The following is a 24302-nucleotide window of genomic DNA, read 5'->3' as shown; positions in this document are numbered from 1 at the left end:
GTTAGACCAGGAGTCCTCTGTTGTATTGAGACATGGACTAAAGTTAGACCAGGAGTCCTCTGTTGTATTGAGACATGGACTAAAGTTAGACCAGGAGTCCTCTGTTACATTGAGACCTGGACTAAAGCTAGACCAGGAGTCCTCTGTTACATTGAGACATGGACTAAAGTTAGACCAGGAGTCCTCTGTTATATTGAGACATGGACTAAAGTTAGACCAGGAGTCCTCTGTTATATTGAGACATGGACTAAAGTTAGACCAGGAGTCCTCTGTTATATTGAGATGTGGACTAAAGTTAGACCAGGAGTCCTCTGTTATATTGAGACATGGACTAAAGTTAGACCAGGAGTCCTCTGTTGTATTGAGATGTGGACTAAAGTTAGACCAGGAGTCCTCTGTTGTATTGAGACATGGACTAAAGTTAGACCAGGAGTCCTCTGTTACATTGAGACCTGGACTAAAGTTAGACCAGGAGTCCTCTGTTGTATTGAGACATGGACTAAAGTTAGACCAGGAGTCATCTGTTACATTGAGACATGGACTAAAGTTAGACCAGGAGTCCTCTGTTATATTGAGACATGGACTAAAGTTAGACCAGGAGTCCTCTGTTATATTGAGACCTGGACTAAAGTTAGACCAGGAGTCCTCTGTTATATTGAGACCTGGACTAAAGTTAGACCAGGAGTCCTCTGTTACATTGAGACATGGACTAAAGTTAGACCAGGAGTCCTCTGTTATATTGAGATGTGGACTAAAGTTAGACCAGGAGTCCTCTGTTATATTGAGACATGGACTAAAGTTAGACCAGGAGTCCTCTGTTGTATTGAGATGTGGACTAAAGTTAGACCAGGAGTCCTCTGTTACATTGAGACCTGGACTAAAGTTAGACCAGGAGTCCTCTGTTATATTGAGACATGGACTAAAGTTAGACCAGGAGTCCTCTGTTGTATTGAGACATGGACTAAAGTTAGACCACGAGTCCTCTGTTATATTGAGACATGGACTAAAGTTAGACCAGGAGTCCTCTGTTGTATTGAGACATGGACTAAAGTTAGACCAGGAGTCCTCTGTTACATTGAGACCTGGACTAAAGTTAGACCAGGAGTCCTCTGTTATATTGAGACCTGGACTAAAGTTAGACCAGGAGTCCTCTGTTATATTGAGACATGGACTAAAGTTAGACCAGGAGTCCTCTGTTGTATTGAGACATGGACTAAAGTTAGACCAGGAGTCATCTGTTACATTGAGACATGGACGAAAGTTAGACCATGAGTCCTCTGTTATATTGAGACATGGACTAAAGTTAGACCAGGAGTCCTCTGTTATATTGAGACCTGGACTAAAGTTAGACCAGGAGTCCTCTGTTACATTGAGACCTGGACTAAAGTTAGACCAGGAGTCCTCTGTTATATTGAGACATGGACTAATGTTAGACCAGGAGTCCTCTGTTGTATTGAGACATGGACTAAAGTTAGACCAGGAGTCCTCTGTTATATTGAGACGTGGACTAAAGTTAGACCAGGAGTCCTCTGTTATATTGAGACATGGACTAAAGTTAGACATGGGGTCCTCTGTTATATTGAGATGTGGACTAAAGTTAGACCAGGAGTCCTCTGTTATGAGACATGGACTAAAGTTAGACCAGGAGTCCTCTGTTATATTGAGACCTGGACTAAAGTTAGACCAGGAGTCCTCTGTTGTATTGAGACATGGACTAAAGTTAGACCAGGAGTCCTCTGTTACATTGAGACCTGGACTAAAGCTAGACCAGGAGTCCTCTGTTACATTGAGACATGGACTAAAGTTAGACCAGGAGTCCTCTGTTGTATTGAGATGTGGACTAAAGTTAGACCAGGAGTCCTCTGTTGTATTGAGACATGGACTAAAGTTAGACCAGGAGTCCTCTGTTACATTGAGACCTGGACTAAAGCTAGACCAGGAGTCCTCTGTTACATTGAGACATGGACTAAAGTTAGACCAGGAGTCCTCTGTTATATTGAGACATGGACTAAAGTTAGACCAGGAGTCCTCTGTTATATTGAGACATGGACTAAAGTTAGACCAGGAGTCCTCTGTTATATTGAGATGTGGACTAAAGTTAGACCAGGAGTCCTCTGTTGTATTGAGACATGGACTAAAGTTAGACCAGGAGTCCTCTGTTGTATTGAGACATGGACTAAAGTTAGACCAGGAGTCCTCTGTTATATTGAGACATGGACTAAAGTTAGACCAGGAGTCCTCTGTTGTATTGAGACATGGACTAAAGTTAGACCAGGAGTCCTCTGTTACATTGAGACCTGGACTAAAGTTAGACCAGGAGTCCTCTGTTATAGTGAGACCTGGACTAAAGTTAGACCAGGAGTCCTCTGTTACATTGAGACATGGACTAAAGTTAGACCAGGAGTCCTCTGTTATATTGAGACCTGGACTAAAGTTAGACCAGGAGTCCTCTGTTACATTGAGACCTGGACTAAAGTTAGACCAGGAGTCCTCTGTTATATTGAGACCTGGACTAAAGTTAGACCAGCAGTCCTCTGTTATATAGAGACCTGGACTAAAGTTAGACCAGGAGTCCTCTGTTATATTGAGACATGGACTAAAGTTAGACCAGGAGTCCTCTGTTGTATTGAGACATGGACTAAAGTTAGACCAGGAGTCCTCTGTTATATTGAGACGTGGAGTAAAGTTAGACCAGGAGTCCTCTGTTATATTGAGACATGGACTAAAGTTAGACCAGGGGTCCTCTGTTATATTGAGACATGGACTAAAATTAGACCAGGAGTCCTCTGTTATATTGAGACGTGGACTAAAGTTAGACCAGGAGTCCTCTGTTATATTGAGACATGGACTAAAGTTAGACCAGGAGTCCTCTGTTATATTGAGACATGGACTAAAGCTAGACCAGGAGTCCTCTGTTATATTGAGACGTGGACTAAAGTTAGACCAGGAGTCCTCTGTTATATTGAGACATGGACTAAAGTTAGACCAGGAGTCCTCTGTTATATTGTGACCTGGACAAAAGTTAGACCAGGAGTCCTCTGTTATATTGAGACATGGACTAAAGTTAGACCAGGAGTCCTCTGTTATATTGAGACATGGACTAAAGTTAGACCAGGAGTCCTCTGTTATATTGAGACATGGACTAAAGTTAGACCAGGAGTCCTCTGTTATATTGAGACATGGACTAAAGTTAGACCAGGAGTCCTCTGTTATATTGAGACATGGACTAAAGTTAGACCAGGAGTCCTCTGTTATATTGAGACATGGACTAAAGTTAGACCAGGAGTCCTCTGTTATATTGAGACATGGACTAAAGTTAGACCAGGAGTCCTCTGTTGTATTGAGACATGGACTAAAGTTAGACCAGGAGTCCTCTGTTACATTGAGACATGGACTAAAGTTAGACCAGGAGTCCTCTGTTATATTGAGACATGGACTAAAGTTAGACCAGGAGTCCTCTGTTATATTGAGACATGGACTAAAGTTAGACCAGGAGTCCTCTGTTATATTGAGACATGGACTAAAGTTAGACCAGGAGTCCTCTGTTATATTGAGACATGGACTAAAGTTAGACCAGGAGTCCTCTGTTATATTGAGACATGGACTAAAGTTAGACCAGGAGTCCTCTGTTATGAGACATGGACTAAAGTTAGACCAGGAGTCCTCTGTTATATTGAGACATGGACTAAAGTTAGACCAGGAGTCCTCTGTTATATTGAGACATGGACTAAAGTTAGACCAGGAGTCCTCTGTTACATTGAGATGTGGACTAAAGTTAGACCAGGAGTCCTCTGTTGTATTGAGACATGGACTAAAGTTAGACCAGGAGTCCTCTGTTACATTGAGACCTGGACTAAAGCTAGACCAGGAGTCCTCTGTTACATTGAGACATGGACTAAAGTTAGACCAGGAGTCCTCTGTTATATTGAGACATGGACTAAAGTTAGACCAGGAGTCCTCTGTTGTATTGAGACATGGACTAAAGTTAGACCAGGAGTCCTCTGTTATATTGAGACATGGACTAAAGTTAGACCAGGAGTCCTCTGTTGTATTGAGACATGGACTAAAGTTAGACCAGGAGTCCTCTGTTGTATTGAGACATGGACTAAAGTTAGACCAGGAGTCCTCTGTTGTATTGAGACATGGACTAAAGTTAGAACCAGGAGTCCTCTGTTACATTGAGACCTGGACTAAAGCTAGACCAGGAGTCCTCTGTTACATTGAGACATGGACTAAAGTTAGACCAGGAGTCCTCTGTTATATTGAGACATGGACTAAAGTTAGACCAGGAGTCCTCTGTTATATTGAGACATGGACTAAAGTTAGACCAGGAGTCCTCTGTTATATTGAGATGTGGACTAAAGTTAGACCAGGAGTCCTCTGTTATATTGAGACATGGACTAAAGTTAGACCAGGAGTCCTCTGTTATATTGAGATGTGGACTAAAGTTAGACCAGGAGTCCTCTGTTATATTGAGACATGGACTAAAGTTAGACCAGGAGTCCTGTGTTGTATTGAGATGTGGACTAAAGTTAGACCAGGAGTCCTCTGTTGTATTGAGACATGGACTAAAGTTAGACCAGGAGTCCTCTGTTACATTGAGACCTGGACTAAAGCTAGACCAGGAGTCCTCTGTTACATTGAGACATGGACTAAAGTTAGACCAGGAGTCCTCTGTTATATTGAGACATGGACTAAAGTTAGACCAGGAGTCCTCTGTTATATTGAGAGATGGACTAAAGTTAGACCAGGAGTCCTCTGTTGTATTGAGATGTGGACTAAAGTTAGACCAGGAGTCCTCTGTTGTATTGAGACATGGACTAAAGTTAGACCAGGAGTCCTCTGTTACATTGAGACCTGGACTAAAGCTAGACCAGGACTCCTCTGTTACATTGAGACATGGACTAAAGTTAGACCAGGAGTCCTCTGTTATATTGAGACATGGACTAAAGTTAGACCAGGAGTCCTCTGTTATATTGAGATGTGGACTAAAGTTAGACCAGGAGTCCTCTGTTGTATTGAGACATGGACTAAAGTTAGACCAGGAGTCCTCTGTTGTATTGAGACGTGGACTAAAGTTAGACCAGGAGTCCTCTGTTATATTGAGACATGGACTAAAGTTAGACCAGGAGTCCTCTGTTGTATTGAGACATGGACTAAAGTTAGACCAGGAGTCCTCTGTTACATTGAGACCTGGACTAAAGTTAGACCAGGAGTCCTCTGTTATATTGAGACCTGGACTAAAGTTAGACCAGGAGTCCTCTGTTACATTGAGACATGGACTAAAGTTAGACCAGGAGTCCTCTGTTATATTGAGACATGGACTAAAGTTAGACCAGGAGTCCTCTGTTGTATTGAGACATGGACTAAAGTTAGACCAGGAGTCCTCTGTTATATTGAGACGTGGACTAAAGTTAGACCAGGAGTCCTCTGTTATATTGAGACATGGACTAAAGTTAGACCAGGGGTCCTCTGTTATATTGAGACATGGACTAAAGTTAGACCAGGAGTCCTCTGTTATATTGAGACGTGGACTAAAGTTAGACCAGGAGTCCTCTGTTATATTGAGACATGGACTAAAGTTAGACCAGGAGTCCTCTGTTATATTGAGACATGGACTAAAGCTAGACCAGGAGTCCTCTGTTATATTGAGACGTGGACTAAAGTTAGACCAGGAGTCCTCTGTTATATTGAGACGTGGACTAAAGTTAGACCAGGAGTCCTCTGTTATATTGGGACCTGGACTAAAGTTAGACCAGGAGTCCTCTGTTATATTGAGACGTGGACTAAAGATAGACCAGGAGTCCTCTGTTATATTGAGACCTGGACTAAAGTTAGACCAGGAGTCCTCTGTTACATTGAGACATGGACTACAGTTAGACCAGGAGTCCTCTGTTATATTGAGACATGGACTAAAGTTAGACCAGGAGTCCTCTGTTGTATTGAGACATGGACTAAAGTTAGACCAGGAGTCCTCTGTTGTATTGAGACATGGACTAAAGTTAGACCAGGAGTCCTCTGTTACATTGAGACCTGGACTAAAGCTAGACCAGGAGTCCTCTGTTACATTGAGACATGGACTAAAGTTAGACCAGGAGTCCTCTGTTATATTGAGACATGGACTAAAGTTAGACCAGGAGTCCTCTGTTATATTGAGACATGGACTAAAGTTAGACCAGGAGTCCTCTGTTATATTGAGATGTGGACTAAAGTTAGACCAGGAGTCCTCTGTTATATTGAGACATGGACTAAAGTTAGACCAGGAGTCCTCTGTTGTATTGAGATGTGGACTAAAGTTAGACCAGGAGTCCTCTGTTACATTGAGACCTGGACTAAAGCTAGACCAGGAGTCCTCTGTTATATTGAGACATGGACTAAAGTTAGACCAGGAGTCCTCTGTTGTATTGAGACATGGACTAAAGTTAGACCAGGAGTCCTCTGTTGTATTGAGACATGGACTAAAGTTAGACCAGGAGTCCTCTGTTGTATTGAGACATGGACTAAAGTTAGACCAGGAGTCCTCTGTTGTATTGAGACATGGACTAAAGTTAGAACCAGGAGTCCTCTGTTACATTGAGACCTGGACTAAAGCTAGACCAGGAGTCCTCTGTTACATTGAGACATGGACTAAAGTTAGACCAGGAGTCCTCTGTTATATTGAGACATGGACTAAAGTTAGACCAGGAGTCCTCTGTTGTATTGAGACATGGACTAAAGTTAGACCAGGAGTCCTCTGTTACATTGAGACCTGGACTAAAGCTAGACCAGGAGTCCTCTGTTATATTGAGACATGGACTAAAGTTAGACCAGGAGTCCTCTGTTATATTGAGACCTGGACTAAAGTTAGACCAGGAGTCCTCTGTTATATTGAGACATGGACTAAAGTTAGACCAGGAGTCCTCTGTTGTATTGAGACATGGACTAAAGTTAGACCAGGAGTCCTCTGTTATATTGAGACCTGGACTAAAGTTAGACCAGGAGTCCTCTGTTATATTGAGACATGGACTAAAGTTAGACCAGGAGTCCTCTGTTATATTGAGACCTGGACTAAAGTTAGACCAGGAGTCCTCTGTTGTATTGAGACATGGACTAAAGTTAGACCAGGAGTCCTCTGTTACATTGAGACCTGGACTAAAGCTAGACCAGGAGTCCTCTGTTGTATTGAGACATGGACTACAGTTAGACCAGGAGTCCTCTGTTATATTGAGACATGGACTAAAGTTAGACCAGGAGTCCTCTGTTATATTGAGACATGGACTAAAGTTAGACCAGGAGTCCTCTGTTGTATTGAGACATGGACTAAAGTTAGACCAGGAGTCCTCTGTTATATTGAGACATGGACTAAAGTTAGACCAGGAGTCCTCTGTTGTATTGAGACATGGACTAAAGTTAGACCAGGAGTCCTCTGTTGTATTGAGACATGGACTAAAGTTAGACCAGGAGTCCTCTGTTACATTGAGACCTGGACTAAAGTTAGACCAGGAGTCCTCTGTTATATTGAGACATGGACTAAAGTTAGACCAGGAGTCCTCTGTTATATTGAGACATGGACTAAAGTTAGACCAGGAGTCCTCTGTTATATTGAGACATGGACTAAAGTTAGACCAGGAGTCCTCTGTTATATTGAGACATGGACTAAAGTTAGACCAGGAGTCCTCTGTTATATTGAGACATGGACTAAAGTTAGACCAGGAGTCCTCTGTTATATTGAGACATGGACTAAAGTTAGACCAGGAGTCCTCTGTTATATTGAGACATGGACTAAAGTTAGACCAGGAGTCCTCTGTTATATTGAGATGTGGACTAAAGTTAGACCAGGAGTCCTCTGTTATATTGAGACATGGACTAAAGTTAGACCAGGAGTCCTCTGTTGTATTGAGATGTGGACTAAAGTTAGACCAGGAGTCCTCTGTTATATTGAGACCTGGACTAAAGTTAGACCAGGAGTCCTCTGTTATATTGAGACATGGACTAAAGTTAGACCAGGAGTCCTCTGTTGTATTGAGACATGGACTAAAGTTAGACCAGGAGTCCTCTGTTATATTGAGACATGGACTAAAGTTAGACCAGGAGTCCTCTGTTGTATTGAGACATGGACTAAAGTTAGACCAGGAGTCCTCTGTTACATTGAGACCTGGACTAAAGTTAGACCAGGAGTCCTCTGTTATATTGAGACCTGGACTAAAGTTAGACCAGGAGTCCTCTGTTATATTGAGACATGGACTAAAGTTAGACCAGGAGTCCTCTGTTGTATTGAGACATGGACTAAAGTTAGACCAGGAGTCATCTGTTACATTGAGACATGGACGAAAGTTAGACCATGAGTCCTCTGTTATATTGAGACATGGACTAAAGTTAGACCAGGAGTCCTCTGTTATATTGAGACCTGGACTAAAGTTAGACCAGGAGTCCTCTGTTACATTGAGACCTGGACTAAAGTTAGACCAGGAGTCCTCTGTTATATTGAGACATGGACTAATGTTAGACCAGGAGTCCTCTGTTGTATTGAGACATGGACTAAAGTTAGACCAGGAGTCCTCTGTTATATTGAGACGTGGACTAAAGTTAGACCAGGAGTCCTCTGTTATATTGAGACATGGACTAAAGTTAGACATGGGGTCCTCTGTTATATTGAGATGTGGACTAAAGTTAGACCAGGAGTCCTCTGTTATGAGACATGGACTAAAGTTAGACCAGGAGTCCTCTGTTATATTGAGACCTGGACTAAAGTTAGACCAGGAGTCCTCTGTTGTATTGAGACATGGACTAAAGTTAGACCAGGAGTCCTCTGTTACATTGAGACCTGGACTAAAGCTAGACCAGGAGTCCTCTGTTACATTGAGACATGGACTAAAGTTAGACCAGGAGTCCTCTGTTGTATTGAGATGTGGACTAAAGTTAGACCAGGAGTCCTCTGTTGTATTGAGACATGGACTAAAGTTAGACCAGGAGTCCTCTGTTACATTGAGACCTGGACTAAGACCAGGAGTCCTCTGTTACATTGAGACATGGACTAAAGTTAGACCAGGAGTCCTCTGTTATATTGAGACATGGACTAAAGTTAGACCAGGAGTCCTCTGTTATATTGAGACATGGACTAAAGTTAGACCAGGAGTCCTCTGTTATATTGAGATGTGGACTAAAGTTAGACCAGGAGTCCTCTGTTGTATTGAGACATGGACTAAAGTTAGACCAGGAGTCCTCTGTTGTATTGAGACATGGACTAAAGTTAGACCAGGAGTCCTCTGTTATATTGAGACATGGACTAAAGTTAGACCTGTTGTAGGAGTCCTCTGTTGTATTGAGACATGGACTAAAGTTAGACCAGGAGTCCTCTGTTACATTGAGACCTGGACTAAAGTTAGACCAGGAGTCCTCTGTTATAGTGAGACCTGGACTAAAGTTAGACCAGGAGTCCTCTGTTACATTGAGACATGGACTAAAGTTAGACCAGGAGTCCTCTGTTATATTGAGACCTGGACTAAAGTTAGACCAGGAGTCCTCTGTTACATTGAGACCTGGACTAAAGTTAGACCAGGAGTCCTCTGTTATATTGAGACCTGGACTAAAGTTAGACCAGCAGTCCTCTGTTATATAGAGACCTGGACTAAAGTTAGACCAGGAGTCCTCTGTTATATTGAGACATGGACTAAAGTTAGACCAGGAGTCCTCTGTTGTATTGAGACATGGACTAAAGTTAGACCAGGAGTCCTCTGTTATATTGAGACGGAGTAAAGTTAGACCAGGAGTCCTCTGTTATATTGAGACATGGACTAAAGTTAGACCAGGGGTCCTCTGTTATATTGAGACATGGACTAAAATTAGACCAGGAGTCCTCTGTTATATTGAGACGTGGACTAAAGTTAGACCAGGAGTCCTCTGTTATATTGAGACATGGACTAAAGTTAGACCAGGAGTCCTCTGTTATATTGAGACATGGACTAAAGCTAGACCAGGAGTCCTCTGTTATATTGAGACGTGGACTAAAGTTAGACCAGGAGTCCTCTGTTATATTGAGACATGGACTAAAGTTAGACCAGGAGTCCTCTGTTATATTGGGACCTGGACTAAAGTTAGACCAGGAGTCCTCTGTTATATTGAGACGTGGACTAAAGTTAGACCAGGAGTCCTCTGTTATATTGAGACATGGACTAAAGTTAGACCAGGGGTCCTCTGTTATATTGAGACATGGACTAAAGTTAGACCAGGAGTCCTCTGTTATGAGACATGGACTAAAGTTAGACCAGGAGTCCTCTGTTATATTGAGACATGGACTAAAGTTAGACCAGGAGTCCTCTGTTGTATTGAGACATGGACTAAAATTAGACCAGGAGTCCTCTGTTACATTGAGACATGGACTACAGTTAGACCAGGAGTCCTCTGTTGTATTGAGACATGGACTAAAGTTAGACCAGGAGTCCTCTGTTACATTGAGACCTGGACTAAAGCTAGACCAGGAGTCCTCTGTTACATTGAGACATGGACTAAAGTTAGACCAGGAGTCCTCTGTTATATTGAGACATGGACTAAAGTTAGACCAGGAGTCCTCTGTTATATTGAGACATGGACTAAAGTTAGACCAGGAGTCCTCTGTTATATTGAGATGTGGACTAAAGTTAGACCAGGAGTCCTCTGTTATATTGAGACATGGACTAAAGTTAGACCAGGAGTCCTCTGTTGTATTGAGATGTGGACTAAAGTTAGACCAGGAGTCCTCTGTTACATTGAGACCTGGACTAAAGCTAGACCAGGAGTCCTCTGTTATATTGAGACATGGACTAAAGTTAGACCAGGAGTCCTGTGTTGTATTGAGACATGGACTAAAGTTAGACCAGGAGTCCTCTGTTATATTGAGACATGGACTAAAGTTAGACCAGGAGTCCTCTGTTGTATTGAGACATGGACTAAAGTTAGACCAGGAGTCCTCTGTTGTATTGAGACATGGACTAAAGTTAGACCAGGAGTCCTCTGTTGTATTGAGACATGGACTAAAGTTAGAACCACCAGGAGTCCTCTGTTACATTGAGACCTGGACTAAAGCTAGACCAGGAGTCCTCTGTTACATTGAGACATGGACTAAAGTTAGACCAGGAGTCCTCTGTTATATTGAGACATGGACTAAAGTTAGACCAGGAGTCCTCTGTTATATTGAGACATGGACTAAAGTTAGACCAGGAGTCCTCTGTTATATTGAGATGTGGACTAAAGTTAGACCAGGAGTCCTCTGTTATATTGAGACATGGACTAAAGTTAGACCAGGAGTCCTCTGTTATATTGAGATGTGGACTAAAGTTAGACCAGGAGTCCTCTGTTATATTGAGACATGGACTAAAGTTAGACCAGGAGTCCTGTGTTGTATTGAGATGTGGACTAAAGTTAGACCAGGAGTCCTCTGTTGTATTGAGACATGGACTAAAGTTAGACCAGGAGTCCTCTGTTACATTGAGACCTGGACTAAAGCTAGACCAGGAGTCCTCTGTTACATTGAGACATGGACTAAAGTTAGACCAGGAGTCCTCTGTTATATTGAGACATGGACTAAAGTTAGACCAGGAGTCCTCTGTTATATTGAGAGATGGACTAAAGTTAGACCAGGAGTCCTCTGTTGTATTGAGATGTGGACTAAAGTTAGACCAGGAGTCCTCTGTTGTATTGAGACATGGACTAAAGTTAGACCAGGAGTCCTCTGTTACATTGAGACCTGGACTAAAGCTAGACCAGGACTCCTCTGTTACATTGAGACATGGACTAAAGTTAGACCAGGAGTCCTCTGTTATATTGAGACATGGACTAAAGTTAGACCAGGAGTCCTCTGTTATATTGAGATGTGGACTAAAGTTAGACCAGGAGTCCTCTGTTGTATTGAGACATGGACTAAAGTTAGACCAGGAGTCCTCTGTTGTATTGAGACGTGGACTAAAGTTAGACCAGGAGTCCTCTGTTATATTGAGACATGGACTAAAGTTAGACCAGGAGTCCTCTGTTGTATTGAGACATGGACTAAAGTTAGACCAGGAGTCCTCTGTTACATTGAGACCTGGACTAAAGTTAGACCAGGAGTCCTCTGTTATATTGAGACCTGGACTAAAGTTAGACCAGGAGTCCTCTGTTACATTGAGACATGGACTAAAGTTAGACCAGGAGTCCTCTGTTATATTGAGACATGGACTAAAGTTAGACCAGGAGTCCTCTGTTGTATTGAGACATGGACTAAAGTTAGACCAGGAGTCCTCTGTTATATTGAGACGTGGACTAAAGTTAGACCAGGAGTCCTCTGTTATATTGAGACATGGACTAAAGTTAGACCAGGGGTCCTCTGTTATATTGAGACATGGACTAAAGTTAGACCAGGAGTCCTCTGTTATATTGAGACGTGGACTAAAGTTAGACCAGGAGTCCTCTGTTATATTGAGACATGGACTAAAGTTAGACCAGGGGTCCTCTGTTATATTGAGACATGGACTAAAGTTAGACCAGGAGTCCTCTGTTATATTGAGACATGGACTAAAGTTAGACCAGGAGTCCTCTGTTATATTGAGACATGGACTGAAGTTAGACCAGGAGTCCTCTGTTATATTGAGACCTGGACTAAAGTTAGACCAGGAGTCCTCTGTTATATTGAGACATGGACTAAAGTTAGACCAGGAGTCCTCTGTTATATTGAGACATGGACTAAAGTTAGACCAGGAGTCCTCTGTTATATTGAGACATGGACTAAAGTTAGACCAGGAGTCCTCTGTTATATTGAGACATGGACTAAAGTTAGACCAGGAGTCCTCTGTTATATTGAGACATGGACTAAAGTTAGACCAGGAGTCCTCTGTTGTATTGAGACATGGACTAAAGTTAGACCAGGAGTCCTCTGTTACATTGAGACCTGGACTAAAGCTAGACCAGGAGTCCTCTGTTATATTGAGACATGGACTAAAGTTAGACCAGGAGTCCTCTGTTATATTGAGACATGGACTAAAGTTAGACCAGGAGTCCTCTGTTGTATTGAGACATGGACTAAAGTTAGACCAGGAGTCCTCTGTTGTATTGAGACATGGACTAAAGTTAGACCAGGAGTCCTCTGTTGTATTGAGACATGGACTAAAGTTAGACCAGGAGTCCTCTGTTACATTGAGACCTGGACTAAAGCTAGACCAGGAGTCCTCTGTTACATTGAGACATGGACTAAAGTTAGACCAGGAGTCCTCTGTTATATTGAGACATGGACTAAAGTTAGACCAGGAGTCCTCTGTTGTATTGAGACATGGACTAAAGTTAGACCAGGAGTCCTCTGTTACATTGAGACCTGGACTAAAGCTAGACCAGGAGTCCTCTGTTATATTGAGACATGGACTAAAGTTAGACCAGGAGTCCTCTGTTGTATTGAGACATGGACTAAAGTTAGACCAGGAGTCCTCTGTTATATTGAGATGTGGACTAAAGTTAGACCAGGAGTCCTCTGTTATATCGAGACATGGACTAAAGTTAGACCAGGAGTCCTCTGTTGTATTGAGACATGGACTAAAGTTAGACCAGGAGTCCTCTGTTGTATTGAGACATGGACTAAAGTTAGACCAGGAGTCCTCTGTTATATTGAGACCTGGACTAAAGTTAGACCAGGAGTCCTCTGTTGTATTGAGACATGGACTAAAGTTAGACCAGGAGACCTCTGTTGTAGTGAGACATGGACTAAAGTTAGACCAGGAGTCCTCTGTTGTATTGAGACATGGACTAAAGTTAGACCAGGAGTCCTCTGTTATATTGAGACCTGGACTAAAGTTAGACCAGGAGTCCTCTGTTATATTGAGACCTGGACTAAAGTTAGACCAGGAGTCCTCTGTTATATTGAGACATGTGTTAATATTAATCTGATTTATTGAAGGGACCGTAATGTCTAGGTTCCAGCAAAGCATCAGAAGAGACGGCACTTTGCCTGTGAGGAGACAGAGATATTGTGTCTGCAGCTCAAGGGCAGCTACACGCCTGACAGTATTCAACATTCACACTTGTTGTCAGTATTTACACATACCAAGAGGGGCGCACGGCCAACAGACAGCCCCCACCCGGGGGTACGAGGGGTGGGATATGCACCTGTGACGAGATCTGGGTATAAAAGATGGAATCTTGATGTGCTAGAGAGGTGTGTGGTTTTCGGGCCTCGACTTGCATGTTGAGGAGAGCTCCCCGTGGTTTGTACTTTGCTTTTGATCAGTGAATAAACGTCTCCCTAAAGGAGAGAACTATAACAGACTCGGATTATTGTATAAGCTCTTCCAGGCGGTCAATTCTGAATTACGTTACACATGGACTAAAGTTAGACCAGGAGTCCTCTGTTTTCTTGAGACATGGACTAAAGTTAGACCAGGAGTCCTCTGTTGTATTGAGACATGGACTAAAGCTAGACCAGGAGTCCTCTGTTGTATTGAGACCTGGACTAAAGTTAGACCTGGAGTCCTCTGTTTTCTTGAGACATGGACTAAAGTTAGACCAGGAGTCCTCTGTTGTATTGAGACGTGGTATTGAATCAAATGCAGAAGGAATGGATTCTTTGAATGTCTGTCAGTTAGACATCTGGTGTGGAGACTTTTGCCTAATGGCGTACACTCTGGTTGTGTAAACTCGGCGGGGGCGGGAGATAAACAGGAAACAGTGGTTTTGGCAGACGCATGGATGGCGTGTGATGAGCATCAGCAGAAGGAGAGTGAGATCGGACTCCTCCGGTAACGTGTTCTGCCTCTGCTAAAGCTCACGTGGACCAGAATCTGAGGTTAGCGAAGAAGGAAAGTGATGTCAGCAGTTGGTGTCAGACTTGGAAAACACACTGTAAATGAATTAGATCCTCATGTGTATCTGTTCCAGTGTGTTTCTAATGCTAACCAACACTTGTTGGGGTGTTTAGGAAATGTGGTCCACATTGTGACTGTTGGCTTTGTACATATGATGTTATTACCCAGTAGCAAGGAGCAATGGGCAACGCAAAGGGCTTTAAAGCTACATGTCATCATTGAACCATTCATACACTGATGGGAGGAGCTACCATGCAAGGTGCCGCCTGCCCATCAGGAGTCATTAACATTCAGACAGTGTAGGCACGGCTACTTGAGACATTTGGGGTTCAGGGTCCAACTGACAATCCTCTGATTGAAGGACGACAACCAATCACCAACCATCCAACAACCAACCAACAACCAACCAACAACCACCAACAACCACCAACAACCATCCAACAACCAAGCAACCACCAACCAAACACCAACCACTAACAACCAACCACCAACAACCACCAACAACCATCCAACAACCATCCAACAACCAACCAACCACCATCCAACAACCAACCACCAACCAAACACCAACCAAACACCAACCAACAACCAACCAACAACCAACCAACCGACCAATGATTGGTGCTCACTCTCTAGACTGTGGCAGGCATTCGGTGTGAGGCTCAAGGGTACTTCAGTAGTGGTTTGCTCAGGAGAGAAAGTGCTGACCTGGTTCATGTCCTGAACTCTGACTGTCCGGCCGGCTCAGGGATCACCCGGCGCCGCAGCGTCAGCTGAGGCTCGGTGGCTTCAACAGCGGCTCTCAGTGTAGGAGCGATGCAGCGCGGCGGAGCTCACACACCCGACCCCACGTGGGATGGGACATGGCGGTTTGCTTTGTTCATGTTGTCATGGCGACCGACGGCGGTCTAGAGCCTCCGTCAGGAACGTGAGGGTGAGGAAGGAGGAGAAGGAAGAGGAGGAGGAGGAGGAGAAGGAAGAAGAGGAAGAGGAGGAAGAGGAGGAGGAAGATGAGGGGGAAGAGGAGTGGGAAGAGGAGGGGGAAGAGGAGGAGGAGGAGAAGGAAGAAGAGGAAGAGGAGAGGGAAGAAGAGGAGGGGGAAGAGGAAAACGCTGTGGTTTGTAGCAGCGGCAGCAGGAATGGCGGCCTTCGCTCGGAGCATTCCTGAGACACTTTCACCTCGGGAGAAACGTGTGAGCCTGAAGCTGGACATGCAGACTTCAGACGGAGAACCTCCTGGCTCCATGTCAGTCTCAACGATTCAGTTCAGTTTATTTGTTTAGCCCATTTTCAGTGCTTTACAATCTGTACACATAGACATCCCTGACCTTTGACCTCACGTCGGATCAGGAACAACTCCCAAATAACCCTTCACGGGGAAAAAGTGAAGAACCCTTCAGGAGAGAACAGAGGAGGATCCCTCTCCAGGATGGACAGAACAATAGATGCCATGTGACCAGAAGGAATCATTACACACTAATTAAAACACAGTAACAACACAATGAATATGACAGTGTGTGAATAGTTGATAGTCGGCATATTCCACGATCCAGACCCCGTGCTCCCCCTCCTCGTCGTGGGGCCTCCTCATTGGTCGTGTAGCTTTAACATGAACACTGTTGATACGGGGAGAGAACCCGATGTGTCGCAGCTCTCTTGCCGCTACCCGTGGGTTTCCCCCATAAGCACCAAGGACAGCCAGATAACAGCGAGGTTCCATTGGATAACATCTTTTATTCGTATCACAAACCTGCGCCTCTGCTCTCCACTCTCCACTGAGCCCTTTGATGAGCGCGGCCTCGGCTGCTGACTGATTGCCAATCACCAGCAGCCGAGGCCAAATTAGAGACGGCTGCCACAGTCCGCCCGGCTGATTGGTCTGCAGGGAGTCCCGTCACACCTGGAACTAATCAACAAATAGATTAACAAAAGAGTCGATGCCTGACCCTCCTCTCCTTCTCCTCTCCTCAAATCTCTGCTCCTCTCCTCTTTTCCTCCTCTCCCTCACTTCTTCCCCTCTCCTCTCTTCCGCTGCCCTGTTTTTTGTCCTCCTCCCCAGTGTGTGGTAAATCTCATCAGTGAGCTCCAGGAGCAGATGTGCAGGTTTCAGGAGGAGATCGGCACCCGCATCCAGGAGAAGCGAGCCCTGGAGGAGAAGGAGGCGCAGCAGGGGGAGGCCGGCGGCGGCGGCCACGCCCACAGCCCCCGCCCCCCGGCCGGGTCAGCCGGCTCCGACCTCCGGATGCACAGTGGAGGACGGACTGTACACGTAGGGAGACTCGGTGGATGAACTCATCTCCCCCTCCTTCCCCCTCTCTTCTCCTCTTCCCCCTCTCTTTAACCAGCCCCCCTCCCGGTGTTTCAAACTAACAGCCCCTCTCGGCGTGGTGTGTCTGCACATGGTGTCGGGCTCACGCTCTACTCTGGTCCTCACAGGTCGGGAGAGCTTTTCCAAATGCTTCTGTACATTTGAGGAGTTACTACGGTTGTTGGAGCGGAGTAGAGGTCAGAATGGGGTCAAAGGTCAAATAAGGATCCCACGTGAGGCAGCGTGGCCTTGTAGAGGCGTGCCGGTCCACTCCGCTGCATCGGGGCGTAGCCGGTCAGAAACGTGACTCCTCAAGTGTTTGAAGCATCTGGACCAACGTTTGGGTTTCCTCTGTTGAGTGCGTCGTGTTTTGACGTTGCAGCTTCCCGTCGTGGCGCTGGCTCCTCCCTCCACTAACACCGTTTCCCCCTGTGCCAGGTGGATAGGTCACCTGACTGTTCCTACAATGATACGTGATGCTGAACAAGGTTTCTCTGGACACTGGACCCTCTCAGTCTAGGCCCTGAGTTCTTCCTCTTCCTGGTTGTTGGTAACTGCACGCCGTGGGGTCGCGGCTCCTTTATTAACCGCTGTGCTCTTCCCTCCCGGAGACCTTTAGAACCGCCCTGAACGTGAACCCTCCTGTTTCCACGTCGGCATGTGCGCAGCTCGGTCACGGTGTGGATTCTGGCTTTTTCGCGGGATTTACGTCGGTCTCAGAACTGCAGAACCTCGCATGACTGTGGAGGCTGCTGAGTGTGGCTGTAAACACAGAAAGACATGTGGAGTCAACAAAGCTGTGTTTTTGTTTGTTTTCCCTGTAGGATTTGCTCCAAGATGTGGAACAGCTGAAGAGCAGAGTGGACGAGCTGGAGGGAGAGAAGGGCCACGATGAGAGGAGACTCAGAGCCACCAAGGTGAGCAAGCGGCGCGCTCACGGACCGCACGGCGGAGGTCGTGTGTTGTGTGAACAACGAGCTGTAGCAGCCGTCTCTTTATCTGAAGTACACAGTAAGTTACTGTCCCGACAGTACTAACCCTAACACTCTGGCTTCATGTAACGCTGGTGGTGCTAACAATACACTGAAACATGACACAGTTGAGCTGGATGCTAGTTTTGGGCTTTCATGAGAGATCTGTAAAAACTGGACAAACATTAGTCTGTCCAGTTTTTAACTTGACAAACTAATTTCGTTAAGTTATTGACAAATAACTTGACAAAAGTTGTTGTTTTTGTCACGTAATTGATAAAATAACTTGACAAAAATAATTGTCACTTTATTGACAATCATTATTTTATTGTAAAATAAAATATTTTTTCTTTTATTTAAAGAAATTAAATTAAATAGTATTTTTATTAAAAGAAAATTTATAAAAATTAAATTTTTAGTAAAGAAATTTAAATAAAAAAACTAATTAAAAGTAAAGGTTAACTAACCCTAACTAACTAAAGTTTTTAGTTAAAAATAAATAAATACAAATGTTAGTTTTTAGTTTTAACTAAAAAAACTAAAAAACTGTAGTTATTTTTGTTGTTGTTGCTAGAAACTAAACTAACTTAGTTAACTTAGTTATTTTAGTTTTTAGAGCGAAACTAAACTAACTTAGTTTGTTTCTTAACTAACTAAGCAATAGTTACGCATTTGGGGAAACACGCTTCCTCCCCGTAGATTTCCGTTGAACCGACTGGTCACAGATGAGGTTGAAGTCGAAGATCAATTCATCAGAAATCTTTATTGAACATGAATCATGGGAGGAAAAGCACAATTTACTGGATGGCAGAATTTCGGCAACTCTGTGAAGACCCCTCAAGACCGTGATACCGTAACCCGCCACATAGAAGTGGGGGTGAGTCATACGTCATCTTTACGTCCATTTATGGATGTTAACCTAAAGGTCAGTTATCTACAAGTCAGGGAGATGCTGAGCAAGAGTATACAAAACATAAGTCCATTTATAGAGATTGTCAGAACATAGGCATGCAAGACATTGATCTAGAAAAGAGTTGACCCCACTAGAATGTGTCCAGTCACACAGAGTTAATCTGTGAATATCAGTGGAACACGCTCCAGTCAAAGCCACCACATCCCCCCACAGCCCGGCTTGGGCCGGGAGCGATTCAATTTCAATTCAGTTTATTTTGTATAGCCCAAAATCACAAATTATATATTTGCCTCAGAGGGCTTTACAATCTGTACACATACGACATCCCTGACCTTTGACCTTTGACTTCACATCGGATCAGGAACAACAACCAAACCCCCCCCCCCCCACACACACACAACCCCACCCCCCAAAAAAGAACTTTCAGGGGGCAAAAAGGGAAGAACCCTTCAGGAGAGCAACAGAGGAGGATCCCTCTCCAGGATGGACAGAACAATAGATGTCATGTGACCAGAAGGAATCATGACAGAGTTACAACACTGAGTATGACAGAGTGTATGAATAGTTGGTAGTCGGCATGGACCACGATCCAGACATCCATCAGGCAGATGGAGGTCGAGAGGCTTTAGCTCTCCGCTAATCACAGAGAGTTCAAACTGTCCCGTTGCCTCGGAGTCCAACTCCCTCCAACCGCTCCGTCTCCAACGACCCGGAGGACTAACGCGTGCGCCCTCCTCTCCTCGTCCGCAGGCGGAGATATCGGAGCTGCAGCATCTCGTGGCCTCCAAAGACGCCGAGATCGAACGCCTGCAGAGCCAGCTGCTGGCCAGAGGCAGCACAGCCAATGAGAGAGGTACCCCACAGTCACATGCTCAGCAGCCGACGCAGGCCTGAGGGCCACTAACTGTACCTTCTAACGACATGTCCCTCTCTCCTCTGCCTGCTCTCTGCTGTAGAGGAGGTGTATATCAAGCAGCTGATTAGCACATGTAAGGCCTGGTGTGCTGAGATCTGCCTCATAGGGTCAACCACCCTGCCGTCCTACTTCACTGTGTAGCGTTCATTTAGCACAGTGTCGCGGGTAGGGATGGGTATCGTTTTTGTGCTAAACCGGTAGTTTTAAAAATGATACCGTGCCTACACGGTGCCTGAACCGATACTTTAAAAAAAAAAAAAGAAGCACAATGAGGAAATTAAAAACCTCTTTGGTCATCGGCCCTGTAAAAGCCGTGATCATGGAGCACTGACAAACAACGGATATCAGACTGTCACGCTCGTAGCTGGTAGCTAGCGCTAGCTAACAGCTATGAGCTAACGCTAGCTACGAGCTAACGCTAGCTACAAGCTACGAGCTAGCTTAAACATGGTTATAATGGCTAATTTATTCTTTCTTGGGCTACTTTTATGAATGCAAGACTTGCAATCAACGTCACGGTACTAATCTGAGTTCAGGCTGCTCGTCATCATCGGTCTCCACGTGTTCAGGGGGACCGGTGACGGCCTCCCGATGGCGCTCAGCCTGGCGCTGGTGTGCTCCGGGCTCACGCAGTCACACACGGTGCACGCCTCCGCTTTCAAAGTAAAATATGATAGGCCATCGTAACCTGCTGACAGGGCGGAGTCACCAGAGAAGTTCTAAATCAAAAATTTATTATATTTCAATCGGCTCAGGCACCGAAATGTGCGTTGCGTTTCGGTGCGGGTGGCACCGGTTGTGTCTTCGGTACCCAACCCTAGTTGCGGGTGCTGCAGTGATTTTGGCTCAAACCTCAATCAGTCCAAAACACACTGACAGCCGTCGACCGCTTAGAAGGTTGAAGTGTGAGAGGCTGTTAGTCACCGGGCGCCCGGTGGCAGAGGGTTTGGCTTGGAATCGGCCCACAGCCGAGCTTCAGGGTGCTGGTCGTCGTAGCACAGAGGCTCAAACGAATACCACGGCCCTTCGACATCAGATTGACAATTACATTGATTTTGGATGGTCCAAAAATCACAAATTATAAATGATCTGTACACATACGACATCCGCTGACCTTTGACCCCTTGCATCAGAACAGGGAAAACTCCCGTCCCAAAAAAATGACTTAAACTAGGGAGTAAAACAGGAGGCTCCCTCTATCACAGGGGTGTCAAACTCATTTTCACCGTGGGCCACATCACATGGCCGCCTCTTAAAGGGCCGGCGTAACTGAAACATTTAAATATATAAACTACTCTCAAACATTGTTAAATAAATCTCTTTGCATTTGATTGAGTGTAGAAATATTGTATATAAGAACATTTCTCAAATATTATAACATGAATCCATTTAATTTGAAACCTTCAAAATAAAAGCACAGGATATTTTTCTTAAATTTCTTGAAGAGAAGGGGATCACGTGTCTTTCAAGCCGTCAGGGGCCACATAAAATGGTGTGGAGGGCCGGATTCGGCCCGCGGGCCTCGTGTTTGACACCTGTGCTCTATCAGGATGAGTACACTAGATGTCATGTGACCAGAAGGAACAACATGACAGAGTTACAACACACACCATGAATATGACAAGCATGCACACACATGCGTACACGCTCCAGCTGTTACCCACGGCGTCATACAGTAGGTCATATGCTGTCTGGTTACCCCCACCTACGAGCCAATCAGAATCAAGCACCCCCGGTGGCCGTGGTATCAGCGTGCGTAAACCTCAATGCACCTCTCGCGTTTCATCTTCAGTCTCTTTTGGTTTGCCTCAGCCACATATCTTTAAAGGACTCATCCAGTCTAGTTTTTAGCAATGTGGAGACTCCTCAGAGACAAAGAGGGAAAGAAGAGTTCAAATGAGGTCTGGGAGGCGGGGCTAAGGGACGAGGAAGTGGTGAAGATCTGTGTGAAGAATGACCGGAGCCTCCAGTGCCGTTGTCTTTACCCCTCCATGGATAAACACTGCACCAGCTGTATGTCTGTTTCTCTTCTCAAGGGGTAGCCACCCTGATGACATCACCGTGACATCATGATGGTCATTCTCCCAGACCTTTCAGACCTCCTAAAAACAGACTCAGAGGAAGAAGTAATGTGCATCAATGGGACATCAGAGCATTACGTCACTGCTGAGTCGTGCTAGTAAGCTCACCGTGTGTGTGTTGCTGGAGTTCCCCTTTAACACGAGTGGCTCAGGGTTCTGTGTGTCCGTATTGTGCCGACATCTCTTTTCTTCGTTGGTATTCGTGGGCCGGCGCTGCCGTCAGTGTGGATTCGGTGTGCTTGTTCACGTCACATTACGCACGGCTGTCGCTAACGTCGCTTCAGCCACCAATCGGAGGCCCTAAATGAAGAAGACACGCGGTCACCGCCGGTCCAGAATAACATTGTGATCGCCGGCTTGTCTTTGGTTAGACCAGGAATACCAGAGGCTGAAGGTGGGGATGGAGTCCCTGTTGGCGTCGAACGAGGAGAAGGTAGGGAAACCCGTTCATTACCCCACCGCCGTGGTGACGGGTGTCTCTGATGTCCAGTTGGAGATCTGAGGGTGCCCTGATCTCACCGATTACCATCACAGGACCGACATATAGAGGAGCTGACCGTTCTGCTGAGACAGTACAGAAGGATGAGGGAAGTTCTGGCTCTCACGCAAGGTAAGAAGGCTGGAGGTGGAGCGGCGGAGACGCCGTCCTCTCTGTGTGTTAACCGTGTGGCGTCGACAGGGAGCAGTGAGGAGGAGCTGAGCGGCAGTCTGAGACTCAGAGACATCACACACAAAGCAAAGTCCGATTCCGTCCGGTCCGAGGTGAGAGGAGGAGGAGGAGGAGGAGGAGGAGGTGAAAACACGACTCGCACCACTCCTCACAAACCGGCGGAAGTGAACAGTGTTGTGTCTCTACGTAGATGTCCTCCCGAGGGTCTTCTCCACTGATGCTTTCGTCGTCTCCCTACCAGAGAGAACTGGACTCCAGGTACGATCACTCTCGAGCACAGGTGTCAAACACGAGGGCCGACTCCGGCCCACCGCGTCATTTTATGCGGCCCCTGACGGCTTGAAAAGACACGAGATCCCCTTTTCTTCAAGACATTTAAGAAAAATATCCTATGCTTTTATTTTGAAGGTTTCAAATCCATGATTTATGTCATAATATTAGAGAAATATGTCTACACTGAAATAAACAATAATAAAATGCAAAGAGTTATTTAACAATATGTTCGGGTGTAGTTACCTTCGCATTGAAAATGCGGAAGGTTATGTTTTGATCGCTGTGTATTTATTTATTTATTTGTATGCGTGTTACTCGCATAACTCAGAAAGTATTAAACCGAATCGCATGAAATTTGGTGGGATGATTGGTTATTATCCAGGGACCATTTGATTAGATTTTGGGATCAATTGGGTCAAAGGTCAAGGTCATGAAAAGGTCAACATCTTCTTTTTACCATAGCGCGGTCAACTTCTATCCAATTGGCATGCAACTAATGCCAACATGTTCATAAGTCAATGCCCAATCTTGTGATATGCGAAGGTATGCGCTCTACCGAGTGCCCGTTCTAGTTTATACAGTGTTTAAGTTACACCGGCCCTTTAAGAGGCGGCCCACGGTGGAAAATGAGTTTGACACCACTGCTCTAGAGACACACACACACACACACACGCTGAGCTTGTTTTTAACCCGTTGTGCCCTGTGTCGTAGCATCCACAACTTGATGGACAGTTCTCTGCTGTCTCCGGGGGACATGAACTCCTTCATCGGCTTTTGGTAGGTCCAAGCTTTGGGTTTGTGGTACCGTCCGTTGAACATTGTCCCAAATATAAGCAGTCATCATGAATCAGACTTGAGTGATCATTACATTTGCTCATCATTGAATCTTGTGACGTGTGCTTGACCCTCTTCCCCAGGCCTCGGTGCAAGCTGCTGTCCAGCAGCCTGGAGGAGCTGCAGAGCGGATCCTTTCAAAAGGTCAGGCCGCTTCCTGCAGTGGACCTAACATTATGTTGTGTGTGGGTGTGGGTGTGGGGGGGGGGGCGGGCTCCAGGCTGTAGAGACCCAGCCACTTGAAACTGAATCAGACACAAGGGCAGAGGTACTGACCTGCTGCATGCCGCCGCACTGCCCCGTCCCACCAGCACTGTGTGTGTGAAGCAGGGGGAGAGGACCTAACATTACTGACCTATTCAATCATGACCACATAATGTCAGTAGTTCACCAGAGGGCCAAATGGATACGACTAAAACTGAATGTACGCACTCTTTTTTTAAATTTATTTTTCCCCCCACATTACACAAACACAAATCATAACAAGACACATCAAAAGTACATAAAGGCACTTGGAAATATAAAACAGAGATCTCAGTGGCATGGTTATTTTTTTATA

The 24302-nt window shown here is 45.1% G+C and overlaps 1 protein-coding gene across 9 annotated transcripts in view; it reads left to right on the top strand.

The window, feature by feature from the left end:
- The window catches only part of LOC130194743 (liprin-beta-2-like), a 119448-nt gene that overhangs the window by 60459 nt on the left and 34687 nt on the right, over positions 1 to 24302 (top strand). For 7 of the 9 annotated variants that reach the window (XM_056415871.1, XM_056415870.1, XM_056415869.1 and 4 more), the window contains 8 exons: positions 16837 to 17046; positions 17910 to 18002; positions 19720 to 19822; positions 22338 to 22399; positions 22501 to 22728; positions 22827 to 22894; positions 23621 to 23686; positions 23827 to 23887. In XM_056415871.1, coding sequence (XP_056271846.1) covers positions 16837 to 17046; positions 17910 to 18002; positions 19720 to 19822; positions 22338 to 22399; positions 22501 to 22728; positions 22827 to 22894; positions 23621 to 23686; positions 23827 to 23887 — 891 coding nt within the window. The remainder of the gene's footprint in view (positions 1 to 16836; positions 17047 to 17909; positions 18003 to 19719; positions 19823 to 22337; positions 22400 to 22500; positions 22729 to 22826; positions 22895 to 23620; positions 23687 to 23826; positions 23888 to 24302) is intronic. The other 2 variants (XM_056415873.1, XM_056415874.1) reach the window with 2 other exon arrangements.

The sequence above is a fragment of the Pseudoliparis swirei genome, chromosome 6 (genome assembly GCF_029220125.1).
Source record: "Pseudoliparis swirei isolate HS2019 ecotype Mariana Trench chromosome 6, NWPU_hadal_v1, whole genome shotgun sequence".
Lineage (NCBI taxonomy): Eukaryota > Metazoa > Chordata > Actinopteri > Perciformes > Liparidae > Pseudoliparis > Pseudoliparis swirei.
This window is presented reverse-complemented; position numbering and strand designations above follow the sequence as displayed.